Source organism: Stegastes partitus, unplaced genomic scaffold (genome assembly GCF_000690725.1).
Source record: "Stegastes partitus isolate 25-593 unplaced genomic scaffold, Stegastes_partitus-1.0.2 Scaffold110, whole genome shotgun sequence".
Lineage (NCBI taxonomy): Eukaryota > Metazoa > Chordata > Actinopteri > Pomacentridae > Stegastes > Stegastes partitus.
In genome coordinates this window covers 704,205-721,654 of record NW_007577841.1, presented here as the reverse complement: position 1 = coordinate 721,654, position 17,450 = coordinate 704,205, and the positions used below count along the sequence as shown (strand labels likewise).

The 17,450-nt window shown below is 41.1% G+C and overlaps 1 protein-coding gene across 1 annotated transcript; it reads right to left on the bottom strand.

Annotated features, from left to right (window-relative positions):
- Window positions 1–1,252: 1,252 nt before the first annotated feature.
- Window positions 1,253–15,431, bottom strand: LOC103354527 (neuronal acetylcholine receptor subunit beta-2-like). The gene is made up of 8 exons (XM_008277932.1): window positions 15,386–15,431; window positions 8,779–8,924; window positions 7,633–7,677; window positions 7,435–7,544; window positions 6,233–6,759; window positions 2,778–3,268; window positions 1,892–2,037; window positions 1,253–1,611 (listed from the first exon to the last, which is right to left on the bottom strand). The coding sequence occupies exons 1-8, from the start codon at window positions 15,429–15,431 to the stop codon at window positions 1,596–1,598; spliced, it is 1,527 nt and encodes a 508-aa protein (XP_008276154.1). The 3' UTR covers window positions 1,253–1,595.
- Between the last annotated feature and the right edge of the window lie 2,019 nt (window positions 15,432–17,450).

Here is a 17,450-nt window from a genome sequence, read left to right as displayed (position 1 = left end):
CACAAATCAGAAAGCACTTAAGAGCTTGTTTTCTTATTTTGTAAAGCAAATTCTCTGTATTTATTTTTTTTTATTATGCTAATATGTGACAATAATCACAGCAATAAAGAATTTACAAACATTATTTATGGTGATAGTCTTAACTGAGATCAACATAAACTCTATTTTTTTGGTCATTTTTTCTTGTCGTTATAGGAAAAGAATTGATGTTGTTAATGGCATGTGCAGTACCTGAACACTGAAACCAAATCAGAATTCATTTATCATTTATTTTATTATTCATATCTGTATTCATATCTGTATTTTTCCTACTGTGACATGTCAAAACATTTACTATGAAAAGGACCAATCTGAGTAAACACATTAGGAAAATACATGAGCAAATGATTGAGGCAACAGAACTGGTTCACAACTTTTTATTCAACATATCGTATTAGAATACAGTCAGTGTAAAACCATTGTTAATATGTAATATGGTGCTGCTACAGTTCTGTCTTAATTAATCTTCTGTCATGATATTCAACAACAGTTTAAGGCAGTTGTAAAAGTGAGGGCTGGAAATGAGCTGTTGGGCAGAGAAGCACACACACAGGTGGAATTTTCTTTTTAAATAGTATAGCACAATAATAAAATATATATATGTGTGTGTGTTTGTGTGTATACTGCAAGGAATCAGTCTGTCAAAAGTATTTTAAATCTCATCTATATTTTCCAGGCTTCTGTCCATCTTGATATTTTCCAGACTTTGTGATGTGGCACAAAAAAAAAAAAATAACAGACAGCGAGAGAATAACTAAGCAAGTGAGGGAAACACAGCGACAAGAAGCAAGAGCCGAAGACACATTCTTCAAAATAAGACAACGCATTAATGGTTGCAGCACTGCTTGGGAGGTGGATGGTGGAAATGTAGCACAAAGCTTCTGAAGCAGAACAAGAAAAAAGACAGAGAGCGAGAGAGGCTGTGCATTAATATTTTTCATAAAGCGAGGAGGTAGATGGGACTAAATGTCCTCACTTTGTCGAAATAAAACTTGGTTTGAGAAGAGTGGAGACAGAGGAGAAATTATGGTCCATTGTGTCGTGCTGCCACCAATAATTGGGTTAAACGTTCATATAATTTTCATATCAACAATGCTGCAGAGAAGAACGAACCTCAGTGGAGCTGCGGAGAGGAAGGATCCTGTGTGTCTCCATTGAGTCCGTTAAAAGTTCCTTAAGCAGTCCAAAATTGAAAACACAAACTGCAGATTACTAGTTTTCATCAGTTTTGTAATTTTGAAAATGTATATTGTTTCCAGAACTGCACACAGACACTGTCTTCATCATCTTGATAGAAAGTTACTCAAATTTAGAGCATTTAAAAGTACATCAAGATTGTCTTGCCATTGATTAGGGTGGAGACCAGGCCTGGCAAAAAACAAACAGAAGCCATGCACGAGGAAACTGTTATGATTCTGTCTTCATTTGAAGTCCACCGTTGTCAACAGAACTGCAGCCGGCTGTATTGATTATGCTGGTTATGTATCAGATTCAAACACCAGAAACAATGTAAGAGACGCTTGTTTGACTGTTTCCTTTCTTGTGTCACAGAAATCCTAGAAATCGCCATACCTGTGGAGAGAAAAATGCAGAAATATAATTCAAGACATACTATATTCTGCAAAAATGGCCTGGTGCATGAATGCAGTTTAACACTGTGTTTGAAATGAGTGTTTAAGTAGTGAGCTTTAGCAGGAATAGCAACCCTCCTTGCAGAAGAATGGTTCATTTGTCACGTAAAGAGAAAACTGCGTTCCTTCTATATTTAGACGTTTCAAATAGCAGCCTTTGCCGAGCTAAAAGGTGTGTTGCTGTGTATATTAATGTGCGTTTCGGGGCGTGCATGACTCACTCTGTGTCATCAGCAGTGGGTGTGTTGTAGCTTTGGAACAGTGGCTGCATGAAGAGTCCCAGAGTTCCCACCACACACACCAAGATGAAGATCCACAGGAACAGACGGTCTATCACCATGGCTACGTACTTCCAGTCTTCTATGATCTGGAACCAAACCAACAGGTTCAGGCTGTTGCAGGTTGTTAAGACACATCAAATCATGATTATAAAGTGCGTGTGGGAAGAGGAAGACATTCAGAGTTTCCTTGTTTTACCTCCGCAGACCAGAAGAGCATAAGCTTGTTGATTTGTCTGCTCATAATCCATCCATTTTACAACTGATTGTTTGCTAAACCTCTGCCCCAAACAGTGATTTTGGAGGGAAATGAAGCAGGGCTTAGCGCACGGTTCAAGTGCACTCTATTCAGAGAGAGTGTTAGTAATCATAATCAGACTTTTATTAACTGCTGCTGAGGCTAGAAGGGTTTTTAGGCAACAGAGTGCATATCAGGGTATATTTTTAACCTTGCTGCAGATGGTTGGAAGCAAAAAGAAGAGAGGCAAGTTGATGAAAAATCTGCTACAAGTAACTACGGCTGCAAAGCATGTAATATTTATGAAGCGTGAGAGTTTTGTGGAAGTTTAGAAGTTTAAGGCCACAAATTTGGGGTGTTGAGTTAAGTCAGTTTGTGTTGATTTGAGACTGTGGGCAGGGTTTTCCAAAGGACAGATGACAGATTGGAATAGAGTCACAGCAGAACAAAATTAAATACTAGCGAGTTTAACATCTGATCTTGACCTGATCATTTTCTCATTCCTCCTTGTTGGATCTCTTCTATTCCTTTCATTTTCAGAGCCTATTTCTTACTCTTTATCTATTTTTTAAGACAGCTTTGTCTCTGTACCCCTTCATCGTCGTCTTCCGTCTTCATGTGTTCAGCGATGTATTTCACCCCCTCCACCGCCTCCTCCAGATCCGCATCCCCCTGAACGGCTAAAGGCCTCCGGAAGTCCGAGAACCCACCACCCGCATCTGGGATGTCGCCCATTTTCCAGCAAAACTTGTGCGCCAAGTCCTCGTTCACGTAAAAGGAGTCGGCATCCGTTCGGATCCCACCGAGCCTGATGTTGGAGTAGTTCCTCTTGTCTGTGCTGCCCTGGGAATTGTTTTTACAGAAGGTGCTCTGGCTGGCGTACTTTCGGCGCAGTTTGTCGCGAACGTTGGAAGAACCCGGACGCCTCATAAGGAGGAAGGTGGGCAGGCGGACCAGGAAGAGGCGTTTGACCCAGTCGGGCATGTAGTGGGTGGACGGGGATCGATGGTGCACGTTGAGGACGCAGACCGTGGTGACGATGGAGAATGTCACCAGCACCATGGTGAACATCAAGTATTTACCTACACAGAGAGAGAAGAGATGAGCTGCCATAATGCACAAACATTGATTCCTCCTTTAATCGCACTGCTTTCCGTTTTTAAGCATTTGTTACTCAGTGTGCAAATAATGGTTGAGTTTCAAATAACAGCGAACACTCACATGAACATACACAAGCCAGTCTTTAATACAAACCCTTTGTTGCTCACTTTTTCTTTTTTTCTTGCCTCCTACGCCTCAGCTTTGGTTTTGTCTGCATTTTTTAATTTCTCTGGGATTAGTAGGACCTGATGAATACAAAAACTAAGTATTGTATTTCAACAATAAGTAGCTGGGTTATTTAATGGGTTGTAGCTTGTGAATCACTTGTTGCTGGACGGCTTTCAGTTGCTGCGAACAGACAGGACGAAGGAGAGCGGAAAGAGGAAAGGAGGGGGACTGGCAGTGTTTGTGAACGATAGATGGTGTAAGCCTGGGCACATCACTATCAAGGAAAAACTCTGCAGTAAGGACATTGAACTGTTAGCTGTTAGCATGAGACCTTACTATCTGCCGAGGGAATTCTCGCCACGCTCACTCTGCTTGTGATGTTCTACACACAGTTACAAGCAGGCAGCAGACACAACACCCACAGGCCCTTTTCCTTATTGCTGGGGACTTCAACCATGCCTCTCCATCATCCATACTACCCACATTCACACAGTATGTCACCTGCCACACCAGAGACAATAAAATATTGGACCTTTTTATGGCAGTACCAAATAGGCATGCACATCATCTCCTCTCCCACCCCTTGGGAAATCAGAACACAACTTGGTTCACCTCCTTCCTATGTACAAACCTCTGGTACACAGACAGCCAGCTGTCACCCGCACAGTCAAGAGATGGTCCAAGAAAGTGGAGGAGGCTCTCAACGACAGTTTCGACACAACTATGTGGAAAGTGTTCTGTGAGGATCACAGGGAGGGAGGACATCGACAACCTCACACACTGCATCACTGACTATATCAATTTCTGTGTGGATTACACCATGCCCAACAGGACTGTTGGGCATGGTGCTTAGCTCGGTGCTTAGCTCTGGCCCAGCAAAGAGGTGGTGCTTGCTAAGCACCAGTTTTGAGAGCCAGGAGCTGGTGCTTAGGCGGTGGAAACACAAATAACTGGTGTCAAGTCAGGCACTAGCACGGAACTAGCACCGGAACTGGTTTGGTGGAAAAGGAGTACGTGTGTCCAACACTGTGGTCTGCAGTATGGGGGCCCTGCAGGGGACTGTCCTCACACCCTTCCTTTTCTCCCTCTACATTGCAGAGTTCTCTCATCACACCACGAACTACCATCTTCAGAAGTTCTCTGACAACTCCGCCATTGCCAGCCTCATCACTGATGGAGATGAGAAGGAGTACAGAGAACTCAACTGGGACTTTGTGGACTGGTGCCTGCTGAACTGCCTCCAGATCAGTGCAATGAAAACCAAGGAACTGGTCGTGGATTCTTCAAGAAGGGTCAGAACAGACTGCACCTGCTCAGGAAACTGAGGTCCTTCGGGGTTCATGGAGCACTTCTGAGAACCTTCTATGACTCTGTGGTGGCATCAGCCATCCTGTATGGAATGGTCTGCTGGAGCAGCAGCATCACGGCTGCAGACAGGAAGAGACTAAATAAACGGATTAAGAAAACCAGCTCTGTCCTGGGCTGCCCCCTTGATCCTGTGGAGGTGGTGGGAGAAAGAAGGATGATGACAAAGCTTTTGTCCATCATGGAGGACACTTCTCACCCCCTGCAGGACAGGAGCATCTCTGGGCATCTCCTTCAGTGACAGACTGCTTCACCCGCGGTGTGTAAAGGAGAAATACCGCAGGTCCGTCCTTCCTGCTGCAATAAGACTGTTCAATCAAGCCTGCTCCCAGTAGTTCAGTTCATCCACCGTGAACAACAGTAGTGTAAATAATGTAAATAAGGATTCTGTGCAATTTCACAGAAATTTTTCTGTAAACACTTCTAAAAGGAGAAAGTAATCTGTAGCAAAGCCGAAATGTACTGAAAGCAAGGTCACAGGAGGTTAAAATGCACTTTTTCAAATGTCTAAATCCATCAGTACAACAGAATCACCAACTTGCTGTTCTTGAACATAAATAGTTTTATTTTATGGTGCAATTCCAAACTCTTCTACTTTGATGTTCTTTTGATCTCTGTTCAGATGCTGTCAATAAGTCAGCACTTAATGTGCATGTTTCTCAATTAAAGCCTCAAAGATGATTTCATTCCTCAAGGTTTTTGAAGTGAAATTTGTGCATAAAGTGTTTAGTCTGATTGATAGCAGTTCAACACCGACTGAAAAAACAACGATTGACTCATACGAACTAGTGAAAACTGTATTTTTGAGTAAGGAGAAGCTTATTGCTTTATATTATGTGATTCTGTTGTTGAGCCAGTGGAACTGGTGCTGCAAATATGTGCATGAATTTATCAAGAACACAGGAAAACACTAAGGTTGTAAACTGCATCAATAGCAAATGAAATGGGAGTCATTTAGAAAATTGGGGAGAGTCTTCATCATTTATTATAAAATATATCATACCTGTCACTTAGACAGAAGTGTTTCAAATAAAGTCTGGCTTATCTGCAGAGGATTTAAATAAAACAGCAGACCATACTTGAAAATTGGTGTTGCTTATCATGTTTTACATTAAATATAATAGATGTTTTCTGTTTTCTAATTTAGCATAAGTTAATACACATAACTACAGTTGGAAAACCTTGCAACCCTTAGCAAAAACGACAAAAGGTTATTGTTCGCTGTTGTCTTAATCTTATGTGTTTTATCAGAGCTTTAAGGAGCATAACACATTTTTGGGTTCATTTCTATCAATTTAGTCCCTTAAAAAAGCAGAAATCACCTGCAGATATGCTCAACCCAAACTGTTCACATCCCTAATTTTCTCAAGTCTGCACCCAATTGCAAGCAGAGAAGTATAAACATGACTAACCTATGAGTGGCACCGCTAGAGAGGTGGGCGGCACTATCTTTGATATCAGCAGCAGGAACACAGTGAGCGCCAGCAGCACAGAGATGCACAGCGTCATCTTCTCCCCGCAGTCCGATGGCAGGTAGAACACCAGGATGGCCAGAGACGTGATCAGCACGCAGGGGATGATCAGGTTGATGGTGTAAAACAGAGGCTTCCTCTTGATGACGAAGTCATAGGTGATGTCCAGGTAGGTGATGTCGTTGGGGTCCTCGTTTTTACGCGCCGGCAGCGAGACAATGTCCCACTCCCCGCTCGGCGTGAAGTCGTCTCGGCTGGCGAAGTCACTGGTGAGGATGAGGTCCACCTCTGTGTGGTCGTAGGTCCAGGAGCGGAATTTGAGGGTGCAGTTCTGCTGGTCGAAGGGGAAGTTCTGCACCTCGATGGCGCAGGCCGACTTGTAGATGGCAGGGGGAAGCCAGAAGATGTCCCCCGTGTTGGATACCACGGCGTTGCAATAGAAGGAAACCTCGTACACACCGTCAGCACTGGGACAGGTTTGGAAATTATTAAAGAATGCAAGAAGTGGAGGAAATCACATAAAAAAAACTAAAATCTATTGAAATGACCCCCTCTGACCCCTCCTTGTTATTATTATTTTATTATTTTTTTATTACTACTATTGTTGTTGTTTCTGTTGTTGCTGATGTTGTGTTGGTGTTGTGTTGTTTTTCTAGTACAACAATTTCCCTGAGGTTTACACCAAAGGGATCAATAAAGTTTTATTCTATTCTATTCTATTCCCTTCTGCATCAACAATCAACACTTAAAGTATTGGTTCAACAATGCAGTGAACAAGACACATGGGTCTTGTAATCATGGAGACAGCACTGACCTTTACCCTTTTTTTACAATCATGATAGTAATCAGACTCCCTTATGGTCAGCTGATGTGATAATAAACTGAGTAATCACTAATGCGTTTCACCTCAGTGAAATCAGGAAAATGAAAAGACAGAATATAGCGACTGTTAAATATAAAATCCCCATAAAAAAACAGCATTCTAATTTTAGCAGCAGATTTTCTGCTTGTAAAGCCTGTAGAATGACGTACTGTAATCCATTAATATTAGGCTACTACATGCACAGATGGCAAAAGCTGTAATGTTTTCTTCATTACACTGACAAGCAGAGTTTCCTTTTTTGTCGGATGCTCATACTCACTTGTTGTACAGCACTATGTCAGGGAGCCAGATGTGCTTGGATGGTATTCGTAGTTTTTTGATGCCTCCATATTTGTCTGGGTCCCACCTCAGCCTGTAGTCGTTCCACTCCTGCAAAAACAGCATCATCATTCCATTACTGAAAAGCTCACCAACACACAGTACATTCAGAGGATGGTATGTTTTCACTGTACTGTACCTGAAACAGCCACAGGTTGGTCGTCATTATCTGCTCTCTCTCATTCTGCAAGAAAACACTGGTCAGCTTTCACACAACTGTAATAAATTCCTCAATATTTCATTTTATGTTGTCTGTTGGCAGTGGCTTTTCCTTAAATGCACTAAAGGTTAAATCCAAATACCACAGCACACCTTCAGGGAGTGGAAGCGATAAACATTTTGAGGCAAAATAACAAACTTTCGAACAACTTAAATGTCACAAAGGTGGAACTTACAGTCACTCTGACATTATGCTGATCAGTCTGCTTTTGGAACTGGGTGGCAAAGTTGGTTTTTGATCACATTTGTGTATTCAGCGGATGCAGTTGCTGGCTTGATGTAGGATGTTTTGGATTTAGTGAGTAATGAAATGTGCTAATATTATTATTGTTTGTGACGGTTTGTATTTTGATAGTATTAGTGTTGTGATAACGTTTATTATTGTGTTTGTGGTGATAATTGAGAGAGTGGGGTCACGTGGATAGGGGCCAAGTTGATATGAGCTGTATTTTTTGGTGACCACCACGCCAAGCTACTTTATCGATAATCACTGTTTTTTAAACAATACATATAATTCGTGCACATAAAAGTTACTTCAGGTATATTTTTGGAACTCTAACCAGAGACAAAACAATCCTGATCTCAGTCTCTTGCTGACTTTTTCTTTTGTTTCCTAAAGTCACTACACTTGTGCAAGTGAGGGGAGGTGGCTAGCTTTGTAAAGACTAAAGGCAATATTTCTGCCAGTAACTCCCAAGTCTCATTATTTAATAATGGCTGTAAACAGTGTCTTCCATTTCATTGTTAAATAGAGAGAATGAGACATTTCTGTTTGTGTATGCAACTCTGAAAGCGTTTTAAGGAACCATGAGCAGTGGTTCAGTTAAGGACAGTAATGTCATAAGAAATATGACTATATCTATATATCTACAGCATAGAAATTAAATCTCAATAGCAGCTTTATGCAGAGAACTCAAAACTGGATTCAGATTCCGTTTTTATATCTGTCTGAAATCATTTTACAGTTACATCAACTACAAAAGTTGATATTTTGTTTATCAGGAGTCCAAAACCCAGAGATTATGATGCACATGTATTTGCATTGAGAGTTTCTGTATATACTCACCACGCTGATGAGCTGAGACAGAGACACCTGGATGGAGATGGTGACCTGTTGGGTCTTATTGACAGCCGGTCTGATCAGTTTGTTGTAGCGCTCAGGACCCAACAGGTAGTTCACCAGCCGCTCCTCTGCATTCTCTGCCCTGCTGCCTACAGATGAAACACACAAAGTAGAAAAGTGCTTCAAACCCTAGAATGCATCTCAACGTAAAACCTTTATAAAACGGACACACTTGCATGTAGCTTTGCCTCTCTGCACGACAAGAACACTGTCAGTCAGCCAATTATTTATGTCATAAATAAATGCCATGTGTTTGTCCCGCAGCAAATCATAAATCTCTGGTAGGAGGGGTAGCGTGTCTCCTTTTCGTTTTAACACTAAAAAAGCACACACGGAAATGTCACCGTATCCTGTGTGTGTGTTTGTGTACAAACAACTTGGCCATAAATGAAGCAAATTTACCAAAGGGCATAAAGTCTGAATCACATGTTCCCAGTAAGTGTTCGGGTGTTCGCGTCTTGCAGTCTGATGCTTTACTGCAGGGTTTTAGAGCAAAAGAACAAACAAAAATCCAGTCATGCATCCATCCCTGTGCGACGATCCCTGAAGCATTGTGTCTCCTCAGCCCTAAATTATTGGTTATGTAAAAGTGATCGTATGAATAAGTCAGAAGCAAAATGCTTTTGACCCACTCTGCTGGCTCCTGCTGCCATTAAGTCTACATTGTCAAACAAACTGACAACGGCGCAGTGAATGTTTCATATCTGGAATGTTTCTTCCTCTGTGCCACATGAATTGTCTGTTGTTGTAAGATTACATGCAGCGAAGGCTCAGTGAGCGTGTATGGCCTTTTTCTTCAGCAGCGCCCTGCTGCTTCATGTTTTCATGTCAGCGTGAACGTCAGTGGTTCCAGCCGAAGAGAGGCAAGTGAATCTATTAGAGCAAAGTGAAACATCCTTAGTTGTCAGTTTATTTTAACTTGTTAAGGATAAATGGTTTGCCACCAAGCAAGGGCTGGAAGAATCTCTGCGTGAGAGAAACATACTGGTTAAACTGAAGGTTAATCTAATTAATCACATTTATTTTTCATCTAAAATAGGCTCAGTGCAGCCCAATGGGTTACTGAACAGGGGCGAGAGCAAAGGGAACTCGGTCCAGAGATTCTATTTGAAGTAATGGCTTATTTTTCTGGATGACAAGTGAATTAAACAACTAGAAAAAAAACACAAAACTACACAAAAAAGGCGGAATACAACTGTAAAACAGCAGAAAATGGTGACAGAATCCAAAAACAGATGTAAACCAATTAAAAAGAGATGCAAAATAATCACAAATAGATGCAAAACTACTGCAAAGACAATTACTATATGTTAAAACTGACTAAAAGAGACATACATTAAACAGACGCAAATCCATTGCGAACAGAGGCAAAACGAGACACAAAAGGACCACAAAGATTCAAAACATATCAGCTTCATTTAGATTAATTCTGTGTTTCCTTCAGTCTTTGGCTTTGTTTCAGGACAGCTCTATGTAACTCTTACAGTGGTGGGCCGTTAGGGCCAGCAAGCCTTCTCTGCTGGCCTAAACTCTATCAGAATCACTGACTTGCGTTGTAATATTTTCCCATTAATCTTTAGACATTATTCCCAATAGTCTGTTCGCTTCATTTAATAGCGTGTCTCTGGGATGTGGTGCTTCCAGCAGTGTATGTTTATATTAGAGCTTCTTTTTTTTTTATCCAATCATATTTCCACCATCATGTGTTGCCAGGGTCACAGAAATCTGCCCTGAGGCCTTCAGAATCAAAAGTGCAGGCACAGGTAGCTTAAAATGCATCGCAATGAAACTGTGGCTTTAACCAATCAGATTTAGAGTTGGGGATCCCAGGGCCAGCTAGCTGGCCTACGATGACATCATCATTTTCACTTCCTCTGATTGGATGGTCAGAGAGCTTAGCCAAAGCGTTTGGTATCTGTAGCGAATTGCACAAGCTAAAACTTTATTGTGAAAGTATTGAGTTTTTTTGTTTGTTTTTTATTTTTTAAGTTGAGCAAGCGGACATTCTCAGCCTTAAAGCGAATTAAAACTTATGCCAGAAACACAACTGGACAGACCTGACTTTCAGCATTAGCCTCCATGGAGATAAAACAGGACGAATGCTGAAAGTGAAACACAGGGATTAGCTGCTCAACAGAGTGATTGAACTGTTTATGATGAAAGAAAGGAGGATGGAGTTTGTGTTCAAATCATCACGTTATGGTGAGTAAAATATATATTTTTGTCAATTTATTGGGCTGAAATTGATGCTCCTGTTAGATGTGATGTATATGGTGCAGCTGTGGCTGCAGCGAAAGGAGACTTGTTGAATTGTTTTAACTGGGTTTCTAGCTTTAGTGATGGCATTCATTCACGCTACATGAGATACTTGTCTGCGATGCAACGTCCTGCTGTACTGCCTTCCTGCATAACACTGAAGGTTTCTGTAGCCGTGGCGTCATAACGACAGTGTTAGGAGATGGTTTGATTCAGGCAGGCTGACACTGAAGGCCTAGGAGTGAAATGCACGGCCCGCCACTGAATTCTTATAATCCATTAAATGTCTCAATGACCTGTGGTAAGTGCATGAACATGTGCGGTAATGCTTTAGATTACAGCTCACAAATTACAGTGTAATTATATAGTAAACGTGGTAGCTTTACTGGAGTACATTCTGTCATATAACAGACACAGTAAGGATAGCGTTTTAATATGTCTAATATTTACAGGCCACAGTAATTATTTATTCAGTATAAAAGTCTGGAAATTTGCTACAAAGTGGCAAAAGTGTTGATATTGCAATGAAATTAGTTGTAGTAACACTTTTATATCTTATTATCAAACTCTTGTTTCTACAGTAAATAGCTTGAGTTTGCAGCCAGTTAGCTTAGCTTAGCATGAAGACTGGAAACAAAGGGAAACAGCTCGCCTGGCCCATCTAACGGTAAGGAAATCTGTCCACCAGCACCTCTAAAGCTCAGGAATTAACACATTATGTTTACTTTGTCTTACAGGGGATTATGAAGCTACTTTTTGTGCCAGGAGCCATAACTGCTTGCCTGGTAACTGATCCCAGCAAACAAACTGAAATGGCATTTATTGGATGCCTTTTTGGGATGTATGGCCATTTATAAATGGATAAATACTCAAGTGATTTAGCATCACGCTCCTGTCATCTAAGCCACACACATAGCGTCTTTTTTACTTCATGCAAACTAGCAGTTATTTGTTCAGAGATGCATGAGTGTAGCCTCAAGTGGTTAGCCAGAATCTGCGATGGTGAGCAACAAAATCGCATTTATGTAATACAGCACCCTCCTTTTATTTTTATTATTTTATTTATTATTCATCTTTAACCTTGAGGTCTTTGGATTCAGGTGGCGCTGCCTAAAATGACATAACATTAAGCTATGTATAAGATTCCACACACCAACTTTTAGAGCCACAAAAAGCTTCATACTGCTTTTTTTTCTTTTTTACACATCCTCAAGGCCTGTAAACACACTTTAATGTGTAGCGTTTCCCTTTTAAAGCTGAGGTAGGCAGTGCTTTGAGAGGAAACCAGATTTCTATATGTCCTCTTGGCTCAGTTTTCAAGCTTAGGAAATCTAGTTCATGATGGAAAACTTTGGCCAATCACAGATCTTTTTTGGGAGAGGACATTGATGCAGTTGGGTGTTTAAATGCAGATGTGCATGCATGTCCCTTTAGATAGAGAAAAGCCTGATTCAGTGGTGGGAAATCCTGCAGGAAATGTTGCAGCTCCTGCATTGGCAACAACAGCCCACACTGCAATATAAGCTCAAAAACAAGGAGAATGGACTTGTGAAAAGAAAGTTTGACAATAAGTGAAATTAAACTGTATCTCCTCCTGCACAGCTTAGTTTTTAAACTGCATTTTCTTGTAATATATCAATGTAATCTAGTAGGGGGTTGGATTGTGCAGGCTGATGATGAATGGATGTGTTCAATGTTGCTAATAGCTTAGCCACCTCCAGCTCACGGCTGCCGGCACGGCTAATTAAATTCCAGGTTTATGCTCATGTTGACAATCGAGCTTGTGTGCGTGTACATGTGTCAAAAGCTTGCATGTGTTTGTGCTCATCGGGCAGGAAGGACTGAAAACAGAAAGGCAAAAGGAGCAAGAGGAGGAGGAGGACTCAAATTCTTAGTAGATTTTCTGACTTTTGCAAATATGTGACTACAGTTTAATATGTGGGTACACTCCCTCTAAGGACATGTTGATGAAAGCTTATTAAGTTCAGAGTCTGTGGACTGTAAAATAAAGAGGTTCCTTCTCCACCTATTTTATATTCCAAGTACACCACAGCTTCCACTAATTTCCACACTGTTGGTTTCTGAATGCCATATAGAATTCGCATTTTTTTTATGTTTTACAGCAGCTTCAGTTAATACGCTGGCGTGACTGCGGACTGGTGCCAAATATCATTTCATAGTACAAGGTCCAGTCAAAGGTTCAGACCTTCTGGGAAATGCAAACACTCACAACAACATGGTGGAAGACACAGAGAAGTGCTGTGGGCCTGCTAGGTGTATTATACCCTTTAAATCATTCAAACCTCAATTCCAGGGTATCTTTGCCTTGATGGACGCTGGAAAATAATGCTCAACTATGTTTCCCGTCATAACCTATCTTTGTCAGAGTCCTGTTGGTTTTGTAGAGATAATTTTAACACTGATGGCTCAGGTTTTTTGGGTGCTTTTTTTTTAGTTTTGTGAGTTGTTTCTGCAAATCTGGCTGGAGAGCTGAAGCTTATTCCTCAAGCTAAACCAGTTTTTACAAGTAAAGGACACAAAACTCAGCATGCCACAAAACAAAACCTGAATCGAGGTCACGTTAATAAAAGGAAGCTCTTCTTTTAGGACAACGAAGCATCCAGTCCAAGTGTTTTGCCTAAAAGACGGGAGATGATGCTTTCTTGGTGGGAGGTATAAAATAGTCCTCTGTAAATTATTCAGAGGGCCCATCTGCTTTTACTTATGAGTATTTTAAGAGTACGAACACTCACGCTGCAGTAGAAGTCTCCTAAAGAGTGTTGTGGTTTCCAAACTCAGAAATGCAAACTGACATCACATCCACCTTTTCCTGTAAGGATCCTCTGAACAGCATGAGTCAGATTTTACAGGATACAAACAGAGATAAGGGAGTTTACGTAAAATAACTGCCACTGTTCCTTTTAGGAAACATGATCTAAGACTCTGGAAAGCTGATGTGCTATTTGAAGGAAAAATACAACAACAAAACAAGTAGAAAACCAAACTACAGAGAAGATTGTAGCTACTATTGAGGACAACAGAGGTCATGTCCTTGATATTTTTATAGAAGTTTGGTTGTTTCAGCAGCTTGAGGAGGAATTTAGACTCTTCAAATACATATAAATTACACCAACGATAGGTTGTTTAATTTCATTTTTATCAGGTTTGCTTATAAGCGTGACCATTTCTCCACAAATTAGATGCACACAGCTTTAAAAAAGTATTTTCTGGTTTTCTGGTATAGGTGTGAATGTGAGTGTGCTTGGTTGTCTGTCTCTAAGTGTAGCCCTGTGATAGACTGGCAACCTGCCTTCACCCTAAGTCACCTGGGATAGGCTCCAGCCGCCCCGCAACCCTAGTGAGGATTAAGCGGTGTATAGATAATGGATGGATGGATGGATGGATGGTATATGAAGAAGAGTTCTATTCTAACCAGCATTGAAGGAAGGGAATAGTTGAATAAATAATTAAAAAAAGAGGGAAAATAGAAGAAAACACAACAACTCCACTGTTTTGGTGACCAAACTATTCCTTGTTTCCCTGTATTAGCGTCAAGACTTTAGCAATGTAAAAGTTCACACCAAAGCCCTAATTTATTTGATCTAAATCGATATAAAGTTACCACGAGTTTAGTTCTTCACAGTTTTGCTATACTTGGTCAAAACATTCTTTTCTGTATCCCTCTGAACATTAAACAACACAGATAAATATTAACAAGCACCAAAAATGTTACTTGCTTAGTATAAGTAAGCAAAATCTACAGTAGCATCTGATGTTATAATGATTACATGGTGCCAAAAAAAATATCACTTTTTCTTTTATTTCTTTTTTTCTGCCTGAAGATTTCTTCCAATGAAATTTAATTAACTCCTGGAAGCAAAGCAGCATCTGGAACAGCCTGTAGCTCAGCCTTTAGTTCATTTTGGATTTTGCCTCCATTGATGTTAGCAAGTTACAGTGCATAGTTCAGAGAGATCAAATCAAATCAGCCTCCTCTTGCATACTGATAACTACTGGAGGTGTGTGTGTGTGTGTGTGTGTGTGTGTGTGTGTGTGTGTGTGTGAGAGAGAGAGAGAGAGAGAGAGAGAGAGAGAGAGAGAGAGAGAGAATTTCCAAGAGGTTTTTGCGTCATGGTAAAAGTGTGCGTATGGCAGCACCATGGACAGCGTCTGTTGTGTTATAATAAGCTGCATCTTCAAATGAATTAAAAATGACGTTGTTGTGCATCCTATGCTGCATCTCCTTCATACACATTCGCAGTTTGGTACACTCAAAGAACATAAACCCACTCACTTGTGAGAGAGAGAATGAAGAACATGAGAACAGTGTTGGTAGTCATCTCCTTTCTGCTCCCCGCGCAAACTTGCTACTTTCTTATACTGTCCCCCAAAAAGGAAGAAAAGAAAGAAGAAGAAGAAGAAGAGGTGCCTTGAATGTGATAACTGGAAATATACAACATGTATATTGCAGTTTCTTTGTTGCCACATAAACAGGTCCGGTGTCTCTTCTGAAATTTTACGCAGCGTAAAAAGAAACTTTAGTGACTATAAAGATGTATAAAGAGGTTATCTGTAGAAAATGTTTATTTGCCAGCGACAACATTTTGCTCCGTTGTTTCACTGCGTCCTACAGGAGTTGTTCTGTCCATTTTGCGGCTCCGCCTCAGCAACAAACCAGACGCTGTTCCATTTAAACCGCTGTAGATCCAAAAAGATCCAAACGAGTGCCAGGTTGTTGCCGTCCAAAAGAAGAAGAAAAAATCCACGTTAAACTTATTTCTCTGTGAAATTGAATCACCAGCGTTCACCGCAAGTTTGCTCTCCTCCTCTGACGAAGCGCAAAGAACTTACGAAATTGGCGCAGCTGCTAAAACCAGCGCGCACAGCCTGCACGCTTGTTTTTTTTTTTTCCCGCGAAGCTCCCGTGTTGCCCTGAGGAGAAGCCAGAAGGAGACGCAGGAGGTGGAGGAGGAGGAGGAGGAGGAGGTGGAGGTGGAGGCGGAGGTGGGATCGGAGAGGGGAGGTGTTAGTAATGCTCTCCTTGAGCTTCGGAGTGGAGAAGATTCACGTCACGGCACGCACGGATGTACAGCTGTCAGTCTGCTCTAGTTGGCCTCTATCTGCCAGTGGTGCTTGGATAGCCTACTTTTCCTGCCACTATATGAACCCAAACAAACAATACATGAGGGAAATAACACATAGCATATGGCTGCAGCCAGAAATAGGGACTTCTACACCTATGTAACGGAATCTGATACAAATTTAAATTAGTGGCATTTACTGTCTAAAAAAGAAAGCATCATATGTTTTACAAAGATTGCTTGGATTGCTTAAAGTGAGGTGAGCTGTAGGTCAGTTTTTTGAACCAGCAGGGACATAATTCTGCAAACACTTAAGCAATAAGGATTTTTTTTAAAAACCACACACACACACCAAGTTGCACTTTCTTTTTTAGTTATTCCAGGGTGCATAGTAGTGATGTGAACTTTCTTTAGCCTTGGATCTGGAGACCTATGCAACCTCAGCAACCACACAATATTCATATCACATTCAATATATGATGGGAAGTATTAGTAGCTAAATTTGATTCTGCGCTGAACTGACATGTTTTCGAAGTCTGCAACACAAACTGGCACATTAGTTGTGTTTGAGGGAGGATTGTGGTTCAGTACAATCAGATTCCAAATCCATGGTCAGTGTCTGGTGGGAAACATTCCTAAATCCAAGATATGCATCCTTCTATTGCTGTTATTGAGGTTTTAAAATTGTTTGTTCTGGAGTTTCACCGTTCAGAGCTACTCGTATAAACATGAAACAGTTGAATCATTTCTAGGACAATTTATTATATAGTCCTTTGTCTGTAAAGAATATATAGCAGGTGACAAATCAGAGGAAAAACCTTTGACCCTTTAACCTAGGGGTGGGCAATCCAGGTCCTCGAGGGCCACAATCCTGCATGTTTTAGATGTTTCCCTCTTCCAAACACACCTGATTCAAATGATCAGCTCATCATCAAGCTCTGCAGAAGCCTGATAACGATCCTGATCATTTGAATCAGATGTGTTGGAAGAGGGAAACATCTAAAACATGCAGGATTGTGGCCCTCGAGGACCAGGATTGCCCACCCCTGCTTTAACCCCTACAGTGAGGGGGTCTGGCACCGCTGCTGTGCTGCAGAGGGCATCTTCCTGGTTTGGTTTGAGCCCACTGGTCCCCTCAGAGAAAGACTGACCGCAAATCAATACAAGGTTGTTCTGTATCCTATCATGAAAGATTTATATCTTAATGGGAGTGGCCTCTTCACATCCTTAAGAAGAAAATTATGTGAATCATATGCAATGACCTTCACAGACACCAGA

Coding starts and splice junctions, on each gene's coding strand:
- LOC103354527 (XM_008277932.1), bottom strand. CDS start 15,431: ATGACTACCAACACTGTTCTCATGTTCTTCATTCTCTCTCTCACAA. Junction 7,678..8,778: donor TGTCTCAGCTCATCAGCGTG/GTGAGTATATAC, acceptor GTTTTCTTGCAG/AATGAGAGAGAGCAGATAAT. Junction 2,038..2,777: donor CGGAAGACGACGATGAAGGG/GTACAGAGACAA, acceptor GTTTGGTTCCAG/ATCATAGAAGACTGGAAGTA.